Genomic DNA, 18,647 nt, shown 5'->3' on the forward strand with positions numbered 1-18,647 from the left:
ACCAACTACCACATACTTGGATGGGTGCTGTTGTCTGGTGTGGGAGAGTAGGTTAGAAGAAAGCTAGGAGCAGCGCAACTAATACTTGGCATCAATCCATGAAGTCATTGACAATTGGACTAAGCCATTTTAGTAGATGTAGACTACCTGGTCATGGTACACGTGATTATCTTAACTTATGGTTAGAGACTTTCAATGATATGACTCAACATCGTTTACAATGGTGCAGATGCATTCATTCTTTGTCTTCCCCTAAATCCTGAGCTTCTGAATTCTCCATAACTTCTTTATATTTTTCATCTCACTAATTTAGATTTTCTTTCTGAACCGCTTCTTCGATGCATAATCCTTTTAATCACTACTTATTATGTTACAGCCTCTACTATTCTTGGATTTGGTCTGACAATTTCATCTCGCTGTATTGTTTGGACATAGTATGGTAAAATGAGCCGATGTACATACGTACCAGGTTCTATATTGTAACTGACTGACTGTATTGTCGGGTTGACAAAAACAAACTTAATAAAAGTAAACATTGAAACTATAAGTTAATAGTTGAAAGCTAAATGTTTCAACTACCAAGCAACCATTATATTTTCGGTAGATTATTGATATTCGCATTAAATATTAATAATCACCATTCACCCCCCTAATAAAATTTATGTTCATTTTAAAAATAAAACATACACTACTGATCATCAGAACGACTTACTCGACCATTTGGATTCTTATCCGGATGATATTTCATTGACATTTGATAATAAGCTCGGCGAATAAATGACTCTTCATTTGACCTACATTATTTGTGTGTGTGTATGAAAACGAACAAAGTGAACTGATCAAAATTGAAACCAATTAATTCAAGGAAAAAAAGATGATATAAGTAGAAACTAGCCAAATACTATTCAAGTTTTTTGAAGGGACATTTCAACAATAACTGATAAGCTGAGACTCTTCAACAGTACGTACATTACTTACTTACGCCTGTTACTCCTCGTGAAGGAACATAGGCCGCTCACCAGCATTCTCCATCCAACCCTGTCCTGGGCAATCCTTTCTAGCTCCGTCCAGTTGTAATTCATCGTTTTCATATCTGCTTCTATTATCCGACGCAATGTGTTCTTTGGCCTTCCTCTTTTTCGCTTCCCTTCAGGATTCCAAGTTAGGGCTTGCCTCGTGATGCAGTTTGACGATTTGCGTAATGTATCTCCTATCCATTTCCATTGTCTTTTCCTAATTTCTTCTTCAGATGGAAGTTGGTTTGTTCTCTCCCACAGAAGGCTATTGCTGATGGTATCTGGCCAATGGATGTTGAGTATCTTGCGTAGACAGCTATTTATAAACACTTGTACTTTCTTGATTGTGGTTGTTGTAGTTCTCCAAGTTTCAGCTCCATACAGTAGAACTGCCTTGACGTTCGTATTGAAGATTCTTACTTTGATATTAGTTGAAAGTTGTCTTGAGTTCCACATGTTCTTCAATTGTAGGAGTGCGGCCCTTGATTTGCCAATCCTCGTCTTTACGTCTGCATCTGAACCTCCTTGTTCATCGACGATGCTTCCCAGAGAGAGACTGCTGCTACACTGGCTGTCTTTGTCTGCATCTGTTCGTGTGTATGCGATAGGAGGGCTAGGTCATCTGCGAAGTCCAAACCGTCTAATTGGTTCTGAACTGTCTATTGTATTACGTGTTTTCCCTCAGATGTCGAGGTCTTCATAATCCAGTCGACCACCAGAAGAAAGAGGAAGGGAGAGAGTAGACAGCCTTGTCTGACTCCGGTCCTTACTTGGAATGCATCTGTCAGCTGTCCTCCATGCACGACTTTGCACTGTAGTCCGTCGTATGAGTTCCGGATTGAATGGATTTTGAATCGAGTCAGTTATTCTTTAAACTACAGTTAGTTAACTTGTAATACTGAAACAATTAAGCAATCTAATAGTTTTGCAACTAATATAATCCTGACTTTTTTCGCACTACGGTTGAATGAATTTAATTAGAAGATCAAGTGGAGCAAGTCAAGTTCACCAGCAAGCAAATAGTTACCAAGTCATAAGCTATACATGGTATTATGCACGTTGTGAGACATAAATGCCATATGGTACAATCACATGTGATGTTGTGGGTATGGATTAAGTCATCCAGTCAGTTAATCATCAGGAATGCAGAACCTGGAAATGGTATTAAACGATTCAAGCCATCAAGCCACATCAGAACAGCGAACTGAACTGTGCCATAGAAACCGATTGTGAATTATGTTACCGGACTTATACAACCACTGATTGGAGTTATTAACATGACTGTGATTGAGTAGGTTGTACATGTCCACACAGCTCAGTTTAAAATGGATTGGTCCAATGTTTTGGATTGGGAGTTCCTAGCTTTCTTCCAACTCACTACTACACTATGTATAGTTGCGCTTCACGGCAGACGATGGATAGACATATGTAATGCATGTTCGGACTACTTCAGTTAATAAACATCTAAAACCCCATTGACCAACTTACCATTTTCATGTAGCAACTTATATTTAACTTCACTCAATCGTTTAGAAAATAATTGTTTAGTGATTCGAAGGCATCTATGATCAAATATTAGTAATCTAAAAATATCTATTTATTGAGGACACACTTCACAGTCAAAGTAGGACAGAACGAGATATTACAAAGTATCCTCCCACTTTAGTTCGACCGATAGATGCTTACAGCACAGAGGAGACAAGTTGTCAAAAGCTATGAAGTGGAATAATATTCCATCATCTTGTAACTTTCGATTTCAGTTGATATCAGTTCAAAACCATACTTTAAATTAAACATTCAAGATCTCATTTCAAATCGATTATTAACAGAATCCTAACATTCTTAACCGTGTGGAAGTGAATGTGAATCAATCAAACATTAAAAAAAAGAGTGATTTGATTTACTTACGAATTTAACAGAGCTGGATCTAATCCAAGTTCACTTAATGCTTCTTCATAAGACATATTCACTGGTTTCTTTTGTAATTCGTCACGCCATGTTTTCAATATATCACGTAATAATGCTACCTAAAATAAAATTATGAAAAGAAGTTTAAACATAAGGAAAAGTGTGTTTACATAGGAAAAGTTCGGACAAGCTACATATACATTCTTACAAGAATACGTATGATGAAGTAAGGCATACAAATGTGGACATTTTTTTGCAAAGTAAATGAATTATCCATGACTAGTCAAGGTGATCATCACCATTTCTCTATCAGTGTCACCCCGGATACATATAAATACGAAAGAGATCCAAAAGTTATTATTTAGTGTTTTACAATCCACATAGTATTCATCATCGATTTAGTCAAAAGTCCGTTGAAGAATATGCAAGTCAGATTCCAAAATAAAATATGTGTGATTCATTTTAATCAAGACATTGGAAGATTCTAAGCTCCACTACACCTAATTTGATTTGAGTGATCGGATTGTGTTGCTAAGGTTTTATACGAAGGAAAATTGTAACTGAAAAATCAAGCATATAAATGTGTATTTGGTTAATAACTTCCATTGCGTTGATTAAATAGTCAGATACTCAAAGTTTAGCATATAAACTAGTAGATAGTAGATTTTATTGTTGAAAGTCAAGTTAAACGAGTGAAATTCCCGTTTAGGTGTTAGTTTATATGTACAATAAACGAAAGCACGTACACTGAAACAACAGAGAGAAAAGAATATCATATACTCAATAGTGAATACGCATCAAATAACGTGCAAGTAAAAAGTCGAAAACACAAAACACTGAATAACTGTTTTATTCTAGTATGTGACACCTAAGCAGTGCGGACTCGCGACTCCAAGAACAGTCGAACCCAGAACATTCAGCTCTCACAGAGAACGTTTAACCCTTAAAGTACCAAGTTAAAATTAAGTGGTGAACACTTCAAAATTCATTCAATTCATGATATTGCATAACAAACACCTGATGCCTTCGTAGTGTGTAAACAACTTCTTCAAAAACAAATCAATTTTGGAATGTCCGAAGTTAGTCTCAAAGAGTTAGTTTCAATATATACAAGACAAACGCAGCTAGATGACTAGTAAGTGGAGTTGGGAAATATGCTCAGAAGACAGCATAAACAAGGAACTAGACTTTATTCATAATATGTCGATTGAAATATGTAACCCAAAAGGCTTTTTTTTTATAGAATTACATGCATATAGCAAACAGGGAAGTGTAGTGATAACAGTCGGTAAGAAGCCTCTCTATCTGGAGATACAACTCAATGAAGATACATTTTGTGATGTACTACGAGATAGACTGACTAAGGCAATGAACGGGATGTGTAATGAAACTAACATATGTTTATCATTTTCTAACTGACCTATGGTGGTTCCTCAATCAAACGATAAGTTAACTCCTTTACCACACTCATGTGTATACATGTAATCAGCTGCTTTTATGAAAAAGGAAATATTGAGCGTGCAATTAAACAACTGAACCAACGCGTTATTGAACACCTCCATTCTTGTTTAGTAAAGGTTTTGACCAAAACACTACATAGCTTCGTTCTATCACAATAAACGGATAGCAGTCATGCAGTGGACAGAAACAAATAATTTCGAATGAACTATGGTTACTCACCACCTTTCTTTAACGGGTTCAATCCTGTTTATTACATATGGCAGAAGCTACAAGGGTACTCTAGCTAACAAGTCTTTATATTCATGACATATCTGTAACATTCATATCTCTTCTGTGACCGCTATTTCCTCATCTAATCATTTGGACATAATCTAAGATGAATGTTCTTTCGATGTCAATTTTTTCAAGGTTTTGAACTTATTTCCAATTATGAACCATTGATTTATTCTTCTTAACAAAATTTGTACACTTGGTCAAGTACACTATTAGTTCGTACTTTTTGTATACATATATTACTGTCTACTGTAGTACAGTCTAACGACAATCTAACCGTAAACAATCATATACGGTTATATCTGTATTTAACTGATTGAAATCATGAGTCAATTGAAGGTAGACTACCATGGAAAACCTGGAAGCATTTGATGGCCGTCTCGTCCTAGTATGGGACTCTGTATTGTTCTAACTAAACAAATATATACATATCATAGACAATTAATGCACATGGTTAAAACAAAAAGGTATACTAAAACAAGAATAAGCAAAGCAACAACATATAAGTAAGTAAGTAAACATTTACCGGGTCACGTATAGGCCAATCAGGAAAACGTTGTATATCACATAAATGACGTAAATAATAATTATGACAAAATAATTCATTTTCCAATTGTGGATAAATGATAATTGGCATACCGATAAATCGATAAATAGCACGTATATTACTATGTAAACGTGGTGAGAAATCTGCTAAATGTGATGTAATTCGACCGATCATATAACGTCTATATTACGGAAATGTGTAAGACAAAAAAAGGAATGAATGATTAGAGGTATATAAAATAAACAGTGATGAATTTGAAATGAACTGGATGATAAATCAATGTAACTAGAGTAGGTTCAAGTTGGGAATAAACAGCTTTTAAACAGGTTTGAATATTCATTTGCTTAAGGCTTCAACAATACACCTTAGTATATGCTTCTGTATACTCATATGCAACTCTAGAAAAGCTATTTTAACATCTATCCTGATTACATATTAGTGATGACCAATGTCATATTTCTCTAGTCTTTGTCTACTATTGTTGAACTCGTATCAATCAGGTTGTTAGTTTAAGTGACGCAAAATCATATGAGCCGCATTTGGACGTTATATGATTGTTTAAAGTCTACAGGAAACAATGTACCAACAAGCTTAAGAGCAATAGAGTTCACTAGTAGATTCCAGGTACGCTTTAGTGATCGGTAACAATTATTACAAAACTTAGGTTGAATGTTTACACTGTCAACTACCTACAATCACACCAAGCATGTCAAACCTGTTGTACAATAAAATCATATGCCTAACGTTGAACTCAATAGATCAATGAATCAACTAAGAAATAATCGAAAATAATCAACGATATTTGAAAAGGATCAAATGTAATTGAATAATGGTCTATAATATTGACAAAATGAATATTAGTATGGGTAGTATGTTCACTGCTGAGACAATCTACACTAGACCAGTAGCGCCGGATCCAGGTCGAGTGTGAGACAGTGATCCATCACAGGTAATTGATGATTAGTTGCGCAAAATCATGAATTTATTCAAGTTAGATACTAGCGCTGTCAGATGCCGGTTCAATAGTCCAAAGGTTAAGTGTCCTGGGTTCGATCTCCACGCGCAGGACCGTGGTTGTGCACTCCCAAGGAGCCCCATGCTAGAACGAACACAGCCGTCCAATGGTTCCAGGCTTTCAATGGTAGTCTAACTCAGATCAGCTCGTGAACTAAATTGTGCAAATGAATATTATCAATAATTAACAAGAGAGACAAAACACAATTTGAAGCACTGAAATATTTTCAGACGTCTTTTTTAGTAGATTAAACAATTCAGGAGGTAGCATACGAAAACTTAGAGAGAAGATAATCTTTAATGATAAAAACGGTGATTTTCGTTATGTAAAACAGAATGAATAGAAGTTACATGATATAAACATAATTTACAAATTACACGTTTATAGTACTGAATTAACATTAAGTAACTTATATGTAAGAATAGTACTTTATCCCATTATTATTAATAAATCGTCAAATTATGTACACACTGTATGGATTGCTTCGATAATGTTTCCAGTCAGAATGTGAAATAAATTCAGACAATTCCACCAAGATCCATATATGTAAACAAAGACTGATCAGAATTCAATGTCGATGGGTGACATGGCTCACAATCGATCACAATGGTGTAGGTGTATACACTCTCTGTCTTCCCTCAAATTATGGGATTAAAATCGCTTCAAATCTTCCTTTCTACGAACTAACTCTTTCTTCCTGTACTATGTCCTTATATGCTATCTTTCTTTTATATATTACCACCATCGACTTATCTACTCCTATGAATCCGGTGTTTATCTTGTTGTGCTAATGAGGTATGATAACTTGGACCGATGCACATATGAGCCTAGTCCTACGTTGTAGCTGACTGAATAATATAAACACCATCGGATAAACATAATATCCATCGAACAAGTTAGCAGCTAACTGGATACAGTACCTTAATGGATAATATACCGACTTCTAAGTTCGGGTCTCAGTGTAAACAATCAACACAGGGAAGTGTACATTCGACTTGAAGTTACTTAAGTTAGATATATAAAAATGTGTGTGTAAAAATCAGCTAAGTGATTGCGCGATCAAACAGTTTAAGATATTCGTTTACAAATAGAAACTGATTATATATATATATATATATATATATATATACAACAAGACATAACAAAACACTAGACATAATAATAACAAAACGAAAGGAAGCCTACCTCATCTCCGAATTCCATATCGCCTCAGGTGAATCGAAATCACCAAGAAAAATCTCTGCGAATTTTTCTGGTGGATGATTTTCTAAGTAAGCAATCATAGCATCAGGTAACATATTACCCAGAATTGATCGTGAAGTTAAATCAATTCCTAATGAACCCGTGAACTAAAATGATTTAAGAATAATAAAGTTACAGACGGATAGAATTAGATACTCAATTTAATTACACTGTGGTGCGCATCGGAAAACTCAGATACAGTTGAGTATGAGGACAACCTAGTCCCTTTATTGAAATCAAATACGGTCGCGCAATAGTAGCTACTGTCAGGGAAGTCCAATTCCATATTTTTATGTGGCGGACAAGACATATTTTTATGAAAAGAAAAGTGGATGCCTGGCAATTGAATGATATCGAGGGTTCATCTAAGGAAGTTGAAAAAACCCTGATTTCATACCAACAGAGAACATTGGCTCATGGATCCGGAAGAGACTTTTGGTGCACGAAATCGCAGTAGTGAAATTATATTGCTGATTTCTAAAAGTGTGCACTACAAAATATCAATTTCTATGATTTTTTCCACATTACGATTCTTGTATGATCTAAATATTCTAGTTCTCATAGAAGTTCAAATTAGTCAACGTTGTGTAACGTTGAAGTAGGATGAATCAGCTGTTCAATACTTTTTCAAGATATACACAAAGTTACGGTTAATATGCAATTCGGTAAAGGAAAATTACTGATAATTATTTAACAGTAAAGTATGTGATTCATATTTTGTTTATTCTGGAACTAATCAGTTGGGTGCACACGCATATATATCCGAGTATTGATTTTTACAGGTATAAATAATCTGCTAACAAGTGCCAAATGGAATGAAATACAAACTTTGGATTATGTAGTTTAGCCATTACTAATTTATGGACAAACACAGGGTTTCATTCGAAAGAGTCATATAGCACAAACATATTGAATAAATTCAGTCGCCAATCTTGTTCAACAAACAGAAAATTGACTAGGGATAAACTACTTCACGTCGTCAAATTATCCAAGTATATTGTAGTTAAATAGTAACGGTTATGTATTCGTCTATTTAGTCTTTCAATTGAAGATATCTTGGAATAATTTCCATTATCTAATTATATCTTTTCCTGTGTTATAATTTTTCTTCCATCATGACTGACCGCGCTACACTTGATGCATCCATAGCATGATGAAGTAGTCATTTCGTAGTAGAAAACTTTAACAGTTTCATATAGACCAGCAAAAGGATAGAGACTACGATAGTGCGAATAATAATTCCCGCCTCATTCTGGTTGGCTGTCAGATGTAATGTCATAATTGTAAAGGAGAGTGGAATTCATCCGCACTCCAGAAACTGTAGTTCTTTGTATGAAGATTCGTCAAAATTTTATAGAAATTGGGTAACGAGTATGCAGAAGATATCATAAGTAAAAATTGTATTTGAATAATCCTCAAGACTAAAGAAAGATTTGCTGTGTTTAAGTATTACTTGACGAGTCATGATTTTCATCTATGCAGTTGTTCAGAATGTTGTACGTGAAGTGAGGTTCTGTTATAACTTGTGACTTGTGTACCCTCCTAATGTATAATATAACGATACCGCCAATTAGAGAGCGGTGAATTATCGATTGGACCAATCACACATAAATTTCGTACGAGCAGTCTAGAGTACTTATCGGTCCTGCTTCCTGCCTAGCTCAGTCAGTTAAGTCCAAAACACCAATCTCAGCCTCTGCAATATAAATCACTTATTTCAAGCAAATTGGGTTTATATACCAACCACACAGACCACATCAAACCATAAAATAGGAAACAACATTTGTACAATATTTGGCCAAATGTGGCTGTGAATGTGGGAGGTAGTAGTTAATAGACAGGGTATAATTCAAGAATGGTAAATCGTATAATAATAGTTCATAGGTCAAAGTAAAGCTTACGATAAGGGGAACACGAATATGGATAGTTTAGTTACCTAACAACTATACAATACAAAATATATGCATAGTATCGGTCCATAAATGGATCCCCAAAGTAACCATTCATTATGCTTATCAGGACCTAACAGGTTCAAAGCTACGAAACAATGATTACTAATTAAATCCATAGGTGGTGCTATCTGCTTTTAAGACAATTTAATATAGCTCGTTTATCAACTGGAACTTTGTATACTAAGATTATATCCACACTATTTGTGTGTATGAGTGATTGTTGTGATACTACAATAACCGACTGTTAGAACTTGTGACCAAACAGCTAATTGTATGTAAACAGCCATAGTAATTATATTCGTTTAAAAAAAACCGAAAATCTCAACATTTTCCTGAAAAAGGAATACATCGACAATATAGATACAGACATACAGATACAATAAGTACCTACACATAATATACTACTAATTACAAATGAATAATTTTGATATATTCCGTTTTAGGTCATATGATAAGATACTCAATAAGAAGTGTTCTTCTAAAGTAAACTAAACTTGTAAATCATGAAAATAACAAAGTAATGTATGTATGATTGATTGAGATGCATAACGAGAGGAAATTAACATACTGATTTTTGGCTAATCTATGTTAGTGACTACCTGAACTCAGTAGCGTAATGGATAATACGTTACATTTAAAGTGATAAATTTTGAGTTTATGTATATGTCAATAATAGAATGAAGGTGCATCGAGTAGACGAATCTCAAAGAGGAGGAAACGCGCATTTCAGATTTCACTGATAATTAAATTATGAGTACTAAAACAATCATATCTTGCCAAGAACTGACTTTTTACCGGTAGATGTATGTTGCTTAGTGACGAGTAAGTCAATTTGTAAGTGATAAACACTAATGTTATCTATAGCCGGTGTATTAGAAGAAGTCTAGAAATAACAAACTGAAGCTCGTCAGAATGAAGTGTCTTCTTTTTGCTAAGTGATTGGATATCCTGGAAGTTGACAACTCATCACTTATCTCTGAAAGCATCTCAGTTTATCTACATTATGATTGACTGAAGTTAAAAATTCACACATGAGTATACGCATACATAAATACATATTGTTGAGAGTCAACAAACACACTAAGTCTTTAGAGGCATAGGAAAAGGTAGTAAAAGTTTTAACCAATTAGCATTGAATAGAAGTTGCTTGGATACATCTTTAAAACAAAAGGATCATGTGTCACATTTTGATTGGATAATTACTTAGATTGTTGCTAAATACAGTATTTTCTGAATTTCCTAAAAGATTTATGGAGATTTTCTAAACGTTGATTAACCTCGGAACAATGCATTTAGTCATATTTCTTGTCTTCTCTATTGCTCTAGTTACAGTGAAGATGTAATCTGTGCATATATAAGAAGTATCTATAAAGTCATCAGCAAGCAAAAGATACCTATTACTTACGCTTATTAAACCTCGTGTATCATAAACCGCTAATTAGGATTCTCCACTGAACTCTGTTATGTGCTATCTTTTCCACTTGTTGCAAAGTGCTATACACTATTTTGATTTCTGCCTCTAATTCATAGTACAATGAATTCTGTGATCTTCCTCTTCTCCTTCTGCCTTGACGATTTCAAGTTAAGGCTTGCGTTCTCTATGCAAAAGTAACTTCTTGACGATAGTGTCCGGCCAACGGTACCTTGCTTAGATAGCTGGTTGTAGATACGCGTGTTTTATTGACGCTGGTTGTAGTAGTAAGGTCACTACTCACTGCTTTGTACTTCAGAATCTTCTTTTTGCCTTGCGTATGTCGAGGCCTACGGCTGCAGAGGCTACTGCTACACTAATTGTTTTCATCTGCATTTGCTGGAGTGCATAAGATCGAAGAGCTAGGTCATCTGAGAAGTCCAAACCGTCCAGTTACACTCAAACTGTCCATTATATTCCGTGCTTCCCCTCTGATGTCGAGGTTTTCATAATTCAGTCAACGATCAGAAGAAAGAGAAAGGAGGAGAATAAGCAGCCTTGTCCTAAACCGGTCCTCACTTGGAATGCGTCTGTCAGCTGTTCTCCATGCACGACTTTGTAGTGTAGTCTGTCTTATGAATTCCGGATGATTTCAACCATTTTGTCAGGTACATCATAGTGTCGAGGAAGTTTCCATAATGTTCTCCTATCCACATTGTTGAATGCTTTCTCATAGTCAAGTATGGTGATGTATAGTGACGAGTTCCATTTGACTGACTGTTCAACGGTGATCCGCAGTGTCGCAATGTGGTCTGTGTACAACCAATTCTTACGGAATCTTTCATCCTGTTCAGCAACACTGTTGAAAATGTTTCCTGATACCGATAGTGTGATGCCTTTGTAGTTGTCATAATTGTTAAGATCTTTTTGATGAGGTATCCTTTTTTTCCAGTCTATCGACACTTGTCCTTCCTCCCAAATCTTCCTGAATAGAACGTATGGCATTTACGTTTACTTCTATGTCTGAATTCAGTGCTTCAGCTGGTATGTTGTCTGGTCCAGCTGATTTCCCACTCTTCATTTGTCTAATGTCCATGTTGGTTTCTTCGATTGATGGCGAGGTAACTTCGGTAGGAAGGTCTGTTGGTGCTGCTTCGATCTTATATATATATATATATATATATATATATATATATATATATATAACACTTGCACAGAAATTTCCAGAAAAAACCAATCAAGACAACAATGAACAACAATACAGTACAACTCACTTCATCTAAGCGTAATGCTTGTAATAAGTGAACATCTTTTAAAAACTTTGCAATTGGTAAAACATTACTACCAGTGTATAATAATATGAAATAAAATATTCCAGTTAAGTAAAGTCGTGGTAGAAAAGGATTTTGATCCATAACAGCATGTAGAAGAGAGACAACACGTTCAACCAATGGTGGGTCGAAGGTCAGTAGTAGCTAAATATATTAATTAAATAAAATAATAGTAATAGTATAATAAAATAAAACAGTAGATTAGTTGTTAGACATTGGTAATATAATGAAAACATTGAAATACTAGACTAGAGAGTGCTGTTAGAGGTATGAGGGCAGTTCCTTTAAAATATCAGGTATACCTTATTGGTCGATATTAAAAAGAATGAAATATGAGCTAAGATTTCACTGTTGACTAACTCCGATCACCCAACACCTTAGCAAAGTGCATACAACGTCGAGTCACTTAGGCTAGTCATGATATTACAACCTGACCGATAAAATTCGACCTGAACAATGGATCAGGCAAATATGACATTGGACACTAGACATCTCAGTTCTACAAGAGGTAATTTGAGGGCTCGATATGCTTAGTGGTAACGTCCCAGAGTATCAGACTGGGTGACTTGGGTTCGACTCCTACAGAGAACATATCACTCCCCTCACGATTCCATGTACCACTTACGAACGAATGCCAACTACTAACAAATTTAGGCTCATGGTTTTCCATCAAATAACTCCAGCCACTTCACTAACTGTAAAACAGTTGTTTGTTCTAGTTTGAAACTTTTAGTGAGTAGTACGAAAAATCGACTTCTAAGCACAGGATCAAATGTTTGAACAACTTAAATTTCAACTCAATAGCTCAAAAGAATAGAATAGAAGTAAACTGAAAAAATTGAAGATAGGATGAGTAATAAAAACAAAGATAGTATATTCGTTTTGAAAGTTACTTAACATTAAGCATTGACAGATATGAGTCGTCTAGTTGCAATCACATGGTATATATCGTAAGTAAGTAAAATGAACAGAAAGACAATTATAATGGGATGCATATTCATTTGCAATTTACAGTTTTATAATGTTATTTCATACTGTTTATCATTACAGGTCATGCTAAGTGGTTACCGCTTTCTGGCTACTTTAAAGTGAAGTGCAATAAATTAATCTGAGATATTAAGTGCCATATCGTTCAGTGGATAGCAACCGATGGTTAGAGACACTGAATGATATGGCTCAAAATCGTTTGCAATAGCGCAGATGCATCCACTCTTTGTGTTCTCCCAAATTCTAATCTTTTGAATTCTTTATGTCCGTTTTTTCTCTTTCCAAATTTATTTCACTCGATTACACTCCTTGAATAACTCCGCCTGGAGTCCCTCCGGGGGCTACTGCCGGTCCCAAGCCCGGATAAAGGAGGAGGGTTGGGCATGGGGTTAGCGTCCCCATCCCGTAGAAAACTAACTCGCTAAAAAAACGCTAACCAGAAAAAATTATTCAAACCTTTTAAACTCTGCCCTGGGAGTCAGAAGGTCTTCATTTAGAAGTAACACTCCTTGAATAACATCTTCAAACCCTAATATTTCCGATTACTGCTTATACTCTTACTACCTCCACCACTACGGAATTTGAGTCTACAACTGAAATTTTGTGCTAATGTGGTATGGCAACTCGAACTGATGTAGGTACGTACGAAGTTCTACGTTGGTACTGACTGACTGACTGATATTGTTCAGTGATTGAATAGACTATATATGGAGGAAAATTCTAAATGAAGTAATATATATTTCATACTTATATCTAAAATGTAATCAATATAATACAATTCTTACTTGAATTACATGCGGTAGACAATTCATATCGGAGATAGCACGACGTGGTTTCGGTAATGGACGTACAACACCACCATGTAGATCACGTGATGAACAACTATCACATAATCGACGTAAAATATCTATACATTTTATTGCTAAACTTGTATAATTTGTAAACATTCCACCAGTATAACTTAATTTATCAATTAAACAACCAACGTTTATTTCATGATTTCCAGTAATTGAATTATTTGTATTATTATTACTACTGATAACAGTTGGATTAGAACGAGTAGACAGATTAGATGAATTTGATAATTTCATATCTGAAATATCAGAAAGTGTCCAACGAATTTGTACAATACGTTTAGCTGGCATCCAACCATACATTCCACAAGCAATAGTTTTCTCATTCATTTGTTCAGAATGATCTAATGATATAGTATCATTATTTAAATGATTTTCTTGTGACTGATTAGATGATTTATTGAAGTTATTACTATCTTCTTTGATATCAACAAAATCATCTTCAGCTAAATAACCATCTGGACGACAACGAGGTGTTGCATCTAAACCTTGAGCATATACTTTTGTAGCATTATTAATACATCCATCTTTAATCAATTGTTGTAGCTATATGGGGAATTTTTTTTATTTAAAAGAATAAAGCATGAGTTACATTGAGTTGTTATGATAATCGAATTGAATTTGGTTAGACAATCACTGGAAACCAACGGAAACCAAAGAACTATTTCGCTTTAATATGAAACTTGCACACATCGAGGACTCCATCAAGTATTGAACCTAAAATCCTCAGACATCACAGTGAGCACTTAACTTTAATACTACTTAGTTGCTTACCAGTTAGTTTACACTTCTATTTTAAGTCATTTAGCAATATTTAGCAGCCATCATCCATTTTGCTATTGATGATAATTATTTCACTTTCAAAATGACTGAACTCTGTTGGTCACGGATTTTCACTGGAACTCAAAGGATTGCATCGTGAAGCTAGCCACTAATGATCAGATAATTACAACTGTTGAGATCATTGGACTTATGGTGGCCGATACGAATATACTGCGTTAACTCCATAGTCAGTCAGTTACAACGTAGGACCAGACACATATATGCATTGGTCCAAGAGAGTGTATACACCTACACCATTGTGATCGATTCTCAGTCATGTCACACAGAGTCTCCAGTCATTGATTAGGATAGTCACGCAGACCCCAACCAAGTAGTCCGCGTCCACCAATATGGCTCAGACTAGAAGTTAGTGACTTCAAGCACTGATGCCACGTTTTGGATTGGCCACCCCTAACTTTCTTACAACCATCTCCAACACCGGTTAGCATTGGTCTTCGTGGTAATCGGTGTTTAGGCATACGCAACACGTGACCCAACCATCTCAGTCGATGAAGATTCACAACCTCATCAACTGATTTACCATCATTCCCAAATAGCACGCGTCTAACCTCACTATTACTCACCCGGTGATCCCAGCAGATGCGAGAAATATTTCTAAGGCATATATGGTCAAATACTAGTAGCTTATGAGTATTTTTAACTCTTAATGGCCACGTTTCGCAGCACAGAATGAAAAGTGTTAAAAACATCTAGATGAATACAGATTATCACGATCATGAAATCTCTGTTTGGCTAAAGTTGGTGTATTATTATGAGTTGGCGTATTCCAATTAAGTGATCGAAAGATAATGCGCTCATCATGAGGTATGAAGGTTCTAAGTTTGATCCCTAGCGTGTTTATCAGAGCTGTTGCAAATTATTCCCTAATTAGGGCAAAACAACAATCAAATAACGTTTGATTTGGATGGGTTACTGATATGATGTTAATCTTTGAAAAAATTAATTTTATCAGTTTGGGGCTTGTGGAGATCGTTAAGTTTTTGATTGAGATCATGAACCGATTGATGTTAGACCATCATTGAAAACCTGGAAGCACTGGACGGCCGTTTCGTCCTATTGTGGGACTCCTCAGCGACTAGCTTCGTGAGAAAATTCTCGGAGTTCTGGCGAGAAGCCGTGACCAGTGGATCTAATCCATGTTGGGTAGAAACAGATGTCTACCTCAGTAAAATAGGAGATGGTCGCGCAATTTCGTGGATTGGTCGAGGTTAGATATTCACACCTTCCGATGCCAGCTCAGTGGTCCATTAGGTTAGGCGTTCGTGCGCGAAACTGAAGGCCATGGGTTCGAATCTCACCGGCGGGATCGTGGATGCGCACTGCTGAGGAGTCCCACAATAGGACGAAACGGCCGTCCAGTGCTTCCAGGTTTCCAATGTTGGTCTAGCATCAATCGGTTCATGATCTCAATCAAAAATTAGTTTTAATAAATTAAGAATGATAATTGTATAATACCGTTCTAATAAGAAAAATATATGTAAATAAGGATTCATCAACTGTAAATCGATTCACCTAAACCATTACATGAAACAAATATAGACATATACTGTTTATCATTAGACTTTACAAAATTTACATTTAAATAAACAAAGTACTTACTTCATAAAAACTAACTGGACCTTGAATAGAATGAGATCTAGATTTGGTTATTGATCCATTAGCTGTTTGTTCTGTTTGTGTTGTATTAATATACCACCATTCTCGTTGAGTATTTGCACCAGTACCAGAAAACTCTTGTTCAGAACTAGCTTTTAAAACATTGGATTGAAATGGCGTAGGTGCTCGATTTGTATGTAAATGTGCTAAACATGCTAAATCGATGAGAACACGTACACCATCAGCATCGACAAATGACATAACATTATTCTAGAAATTAAAACACAGGAAACATAATTGAAAGATACACATATATTCAGTAAGGTAAACAAAACTGGGATTACTGAAGATGAAGTTATTTACTTCACTTACCACGTAAACATTTGTATACTTAGCTAAAAGTCATAGTTTAATTATGAAGACTAGTGATATTATTTGGTTGCTAAAACAAAAAGAGATACAATGGAGTTCGGACTTGAAACTTAATGGCTGAATGTCGAAGGTCTTAACCATCGAGTGAGGGCTCAATGACTTGAATAGACCAATAAGAAGTTCATTTATTTTTCTAAACGAAAGTATGGATACATAAGAAATGTGAATATTTAACAAAACGTGATCACCTCATTGGAAAAAAAAGTCAAAACGCTGACCATAGTTTCATTGAATTCAATGTTATTGATGTAACAAACAGTCTAGTTTTAATGCCATTTTCAAATGAATGAGACTTGAAACTCATATTCTATAGTCGTTAATATATTAAGCAGCAGGTATTCTTATTTATTCTTATGTTAAATACTTGATACACCAGCTAGTTTTATTGGTTTTGCGATCATTTGGTTCATTGATTTGAGGTTTACATCAATAAGTCAGTTTAAAGAAAAATCACCAATCAAATAAAATATTATCAGAAGGGAGTTTTGTGGAGATTTTTGTAATTTCAATTGTTGAGATCATGAGTCAATTGAAGCTAGCTACCTGAGGAGTCCCACAATAGGACGAAACCGCCGTCCAGTGCTTTCAGGTTTTCCATGGTGGTCTAGCATTATTTGACTCATGAACTCAACAGTTGAAATAAAATATTGTTTATATATACATCAGTTTTTATGGGAAGCGGATTCACATCGTTGGATGTGAAGTAAACTTTGTCTAGAAGAAGTAGGGATAATATGTGACTGTTGAGTACCAAGAAAACTCTGCAAGGATTTGAAAATTCAAGTCAGCATTTTAAACACTCAAACATCGTTACACGTGACAAGAAAAATTCCTGGAAATATTATCTCCATGTTACTTTCATTACACATTTTCTTCATTGCCTTAGTCAGTTTATCTCGTAGTTCATCACAAAATGGTATCTTTATTGAGTTGTATCTCCAGATAGAGAGGCTTCATCATTAGATATATCAACGTTGAATTGCATTTAGACAAAAAGGAACATATCCTATAGAAATAATACTGTTGACTTTTTTTTCTTTTGATAACTAACAAATGAGAGTGTCTTCACGACGCAACAAGAAAAGAATTTGACTTGATTAGCTACCAAAGATGTAATAAACAGAATGGTACTCTCATCATCCTGTTCAATGCTTCTTGGTTTTCAATAACAATCAAAGTTTATGATGTAAACTATTAAAATTTAACAATCTCTTAAAAGCCCTATACTAAGAAGAAGAATCATTTAAAAAATGACAAGAGATCATATTCAGTAAATATCCCCTTCTCAAAAATGGACTTTGCTAACAAGACATAACTTCATGTACTTAGAAATTGGAAAAAATTACAATCTAGACAATATGGATAATTGTAGTGTGAGCTACTTATATCCACATAAGTAGTATATAGTAGTGGTCAGGAATAGAATGTATTTCAGTAGAAGATAGAGAAGGAAACGTTCAAATTGCCCCAACTGGTGATCTTGTTCACTACATATATAGTATGCTGGAAACTTGAAACGTTGTCATGTCGGTTGGTTATTCATTAGAATAACACAAAACTTTACGAATCTGAAACTATATGGATACTAAGGCTGATATTAAAATTTTCCATTTCATCAAATAGATTGAGGAACCGTATGATGAATTTTTATTCTTAAATTTTGATGGAAAATTCCACAAAATGTTAATTGGATAGAAACGTAGTTACATGTATTTTCTAAACAATAATACATAGATTTCGAACAGATTGATTTAAAAAAACACGATAAATTGTCTTAGT

General features: G+C 35.0%; 1 protein-coding gene across 1 annotated transcript in view; it reads right to left on the minus strand.

The window, feature by feature from the left end:
* Nucleotides 1–18,647, minus strand: part of DNAJC13 (DnaJ sub C member 13) — a 115,436-nt gene that overhangs the window by 38,214 nt on the left and 58,575 nt on the right. The window contains exons 24-30 of the mRNA XM_051208428.1: nt 16,440–16,706; nt 13,929–14,543; nt 12,100–12,300; nt 7,406–7,569; nt 5,185–5,386; nt 2,925–3,043; nt 713–794 (exon numbers count right to left, since the gene is read on the minus strand). Coding sequence (XP_051064596.1) covers nt 713–794; nt 2,925–3,043; nt 5,185–5,386; nt 7,406–7,569; nt 12,100–12,300; nt 13,929–14,543; nt 16,440–16,706 — 1,650 coding nt within the window. The remainder of the gene's footprint in view (nt 1–712; nt 795–2,924; nt 3,044–5,184; nt 5,387–7,405; nt 7,570–12,099; nt 12,301–13,928; nt 14,544–16,439; nt 16,707–18,647) is intronic.

This window comes from Schistosoma haematobium, chromosome 7 (assembly GCF_000699445.3).
Source record: "Schistosoma haematobium chromosome 7, whole genome shotgun sequence".
Taxonomy (NCBI): domain Eukaryota; kingdom Metazoa; phylum Platyhelminthes; class Trematoda; order Strigeidida; family Schistosomatidae; genus Schistosoma; species Schistosoma haematobium.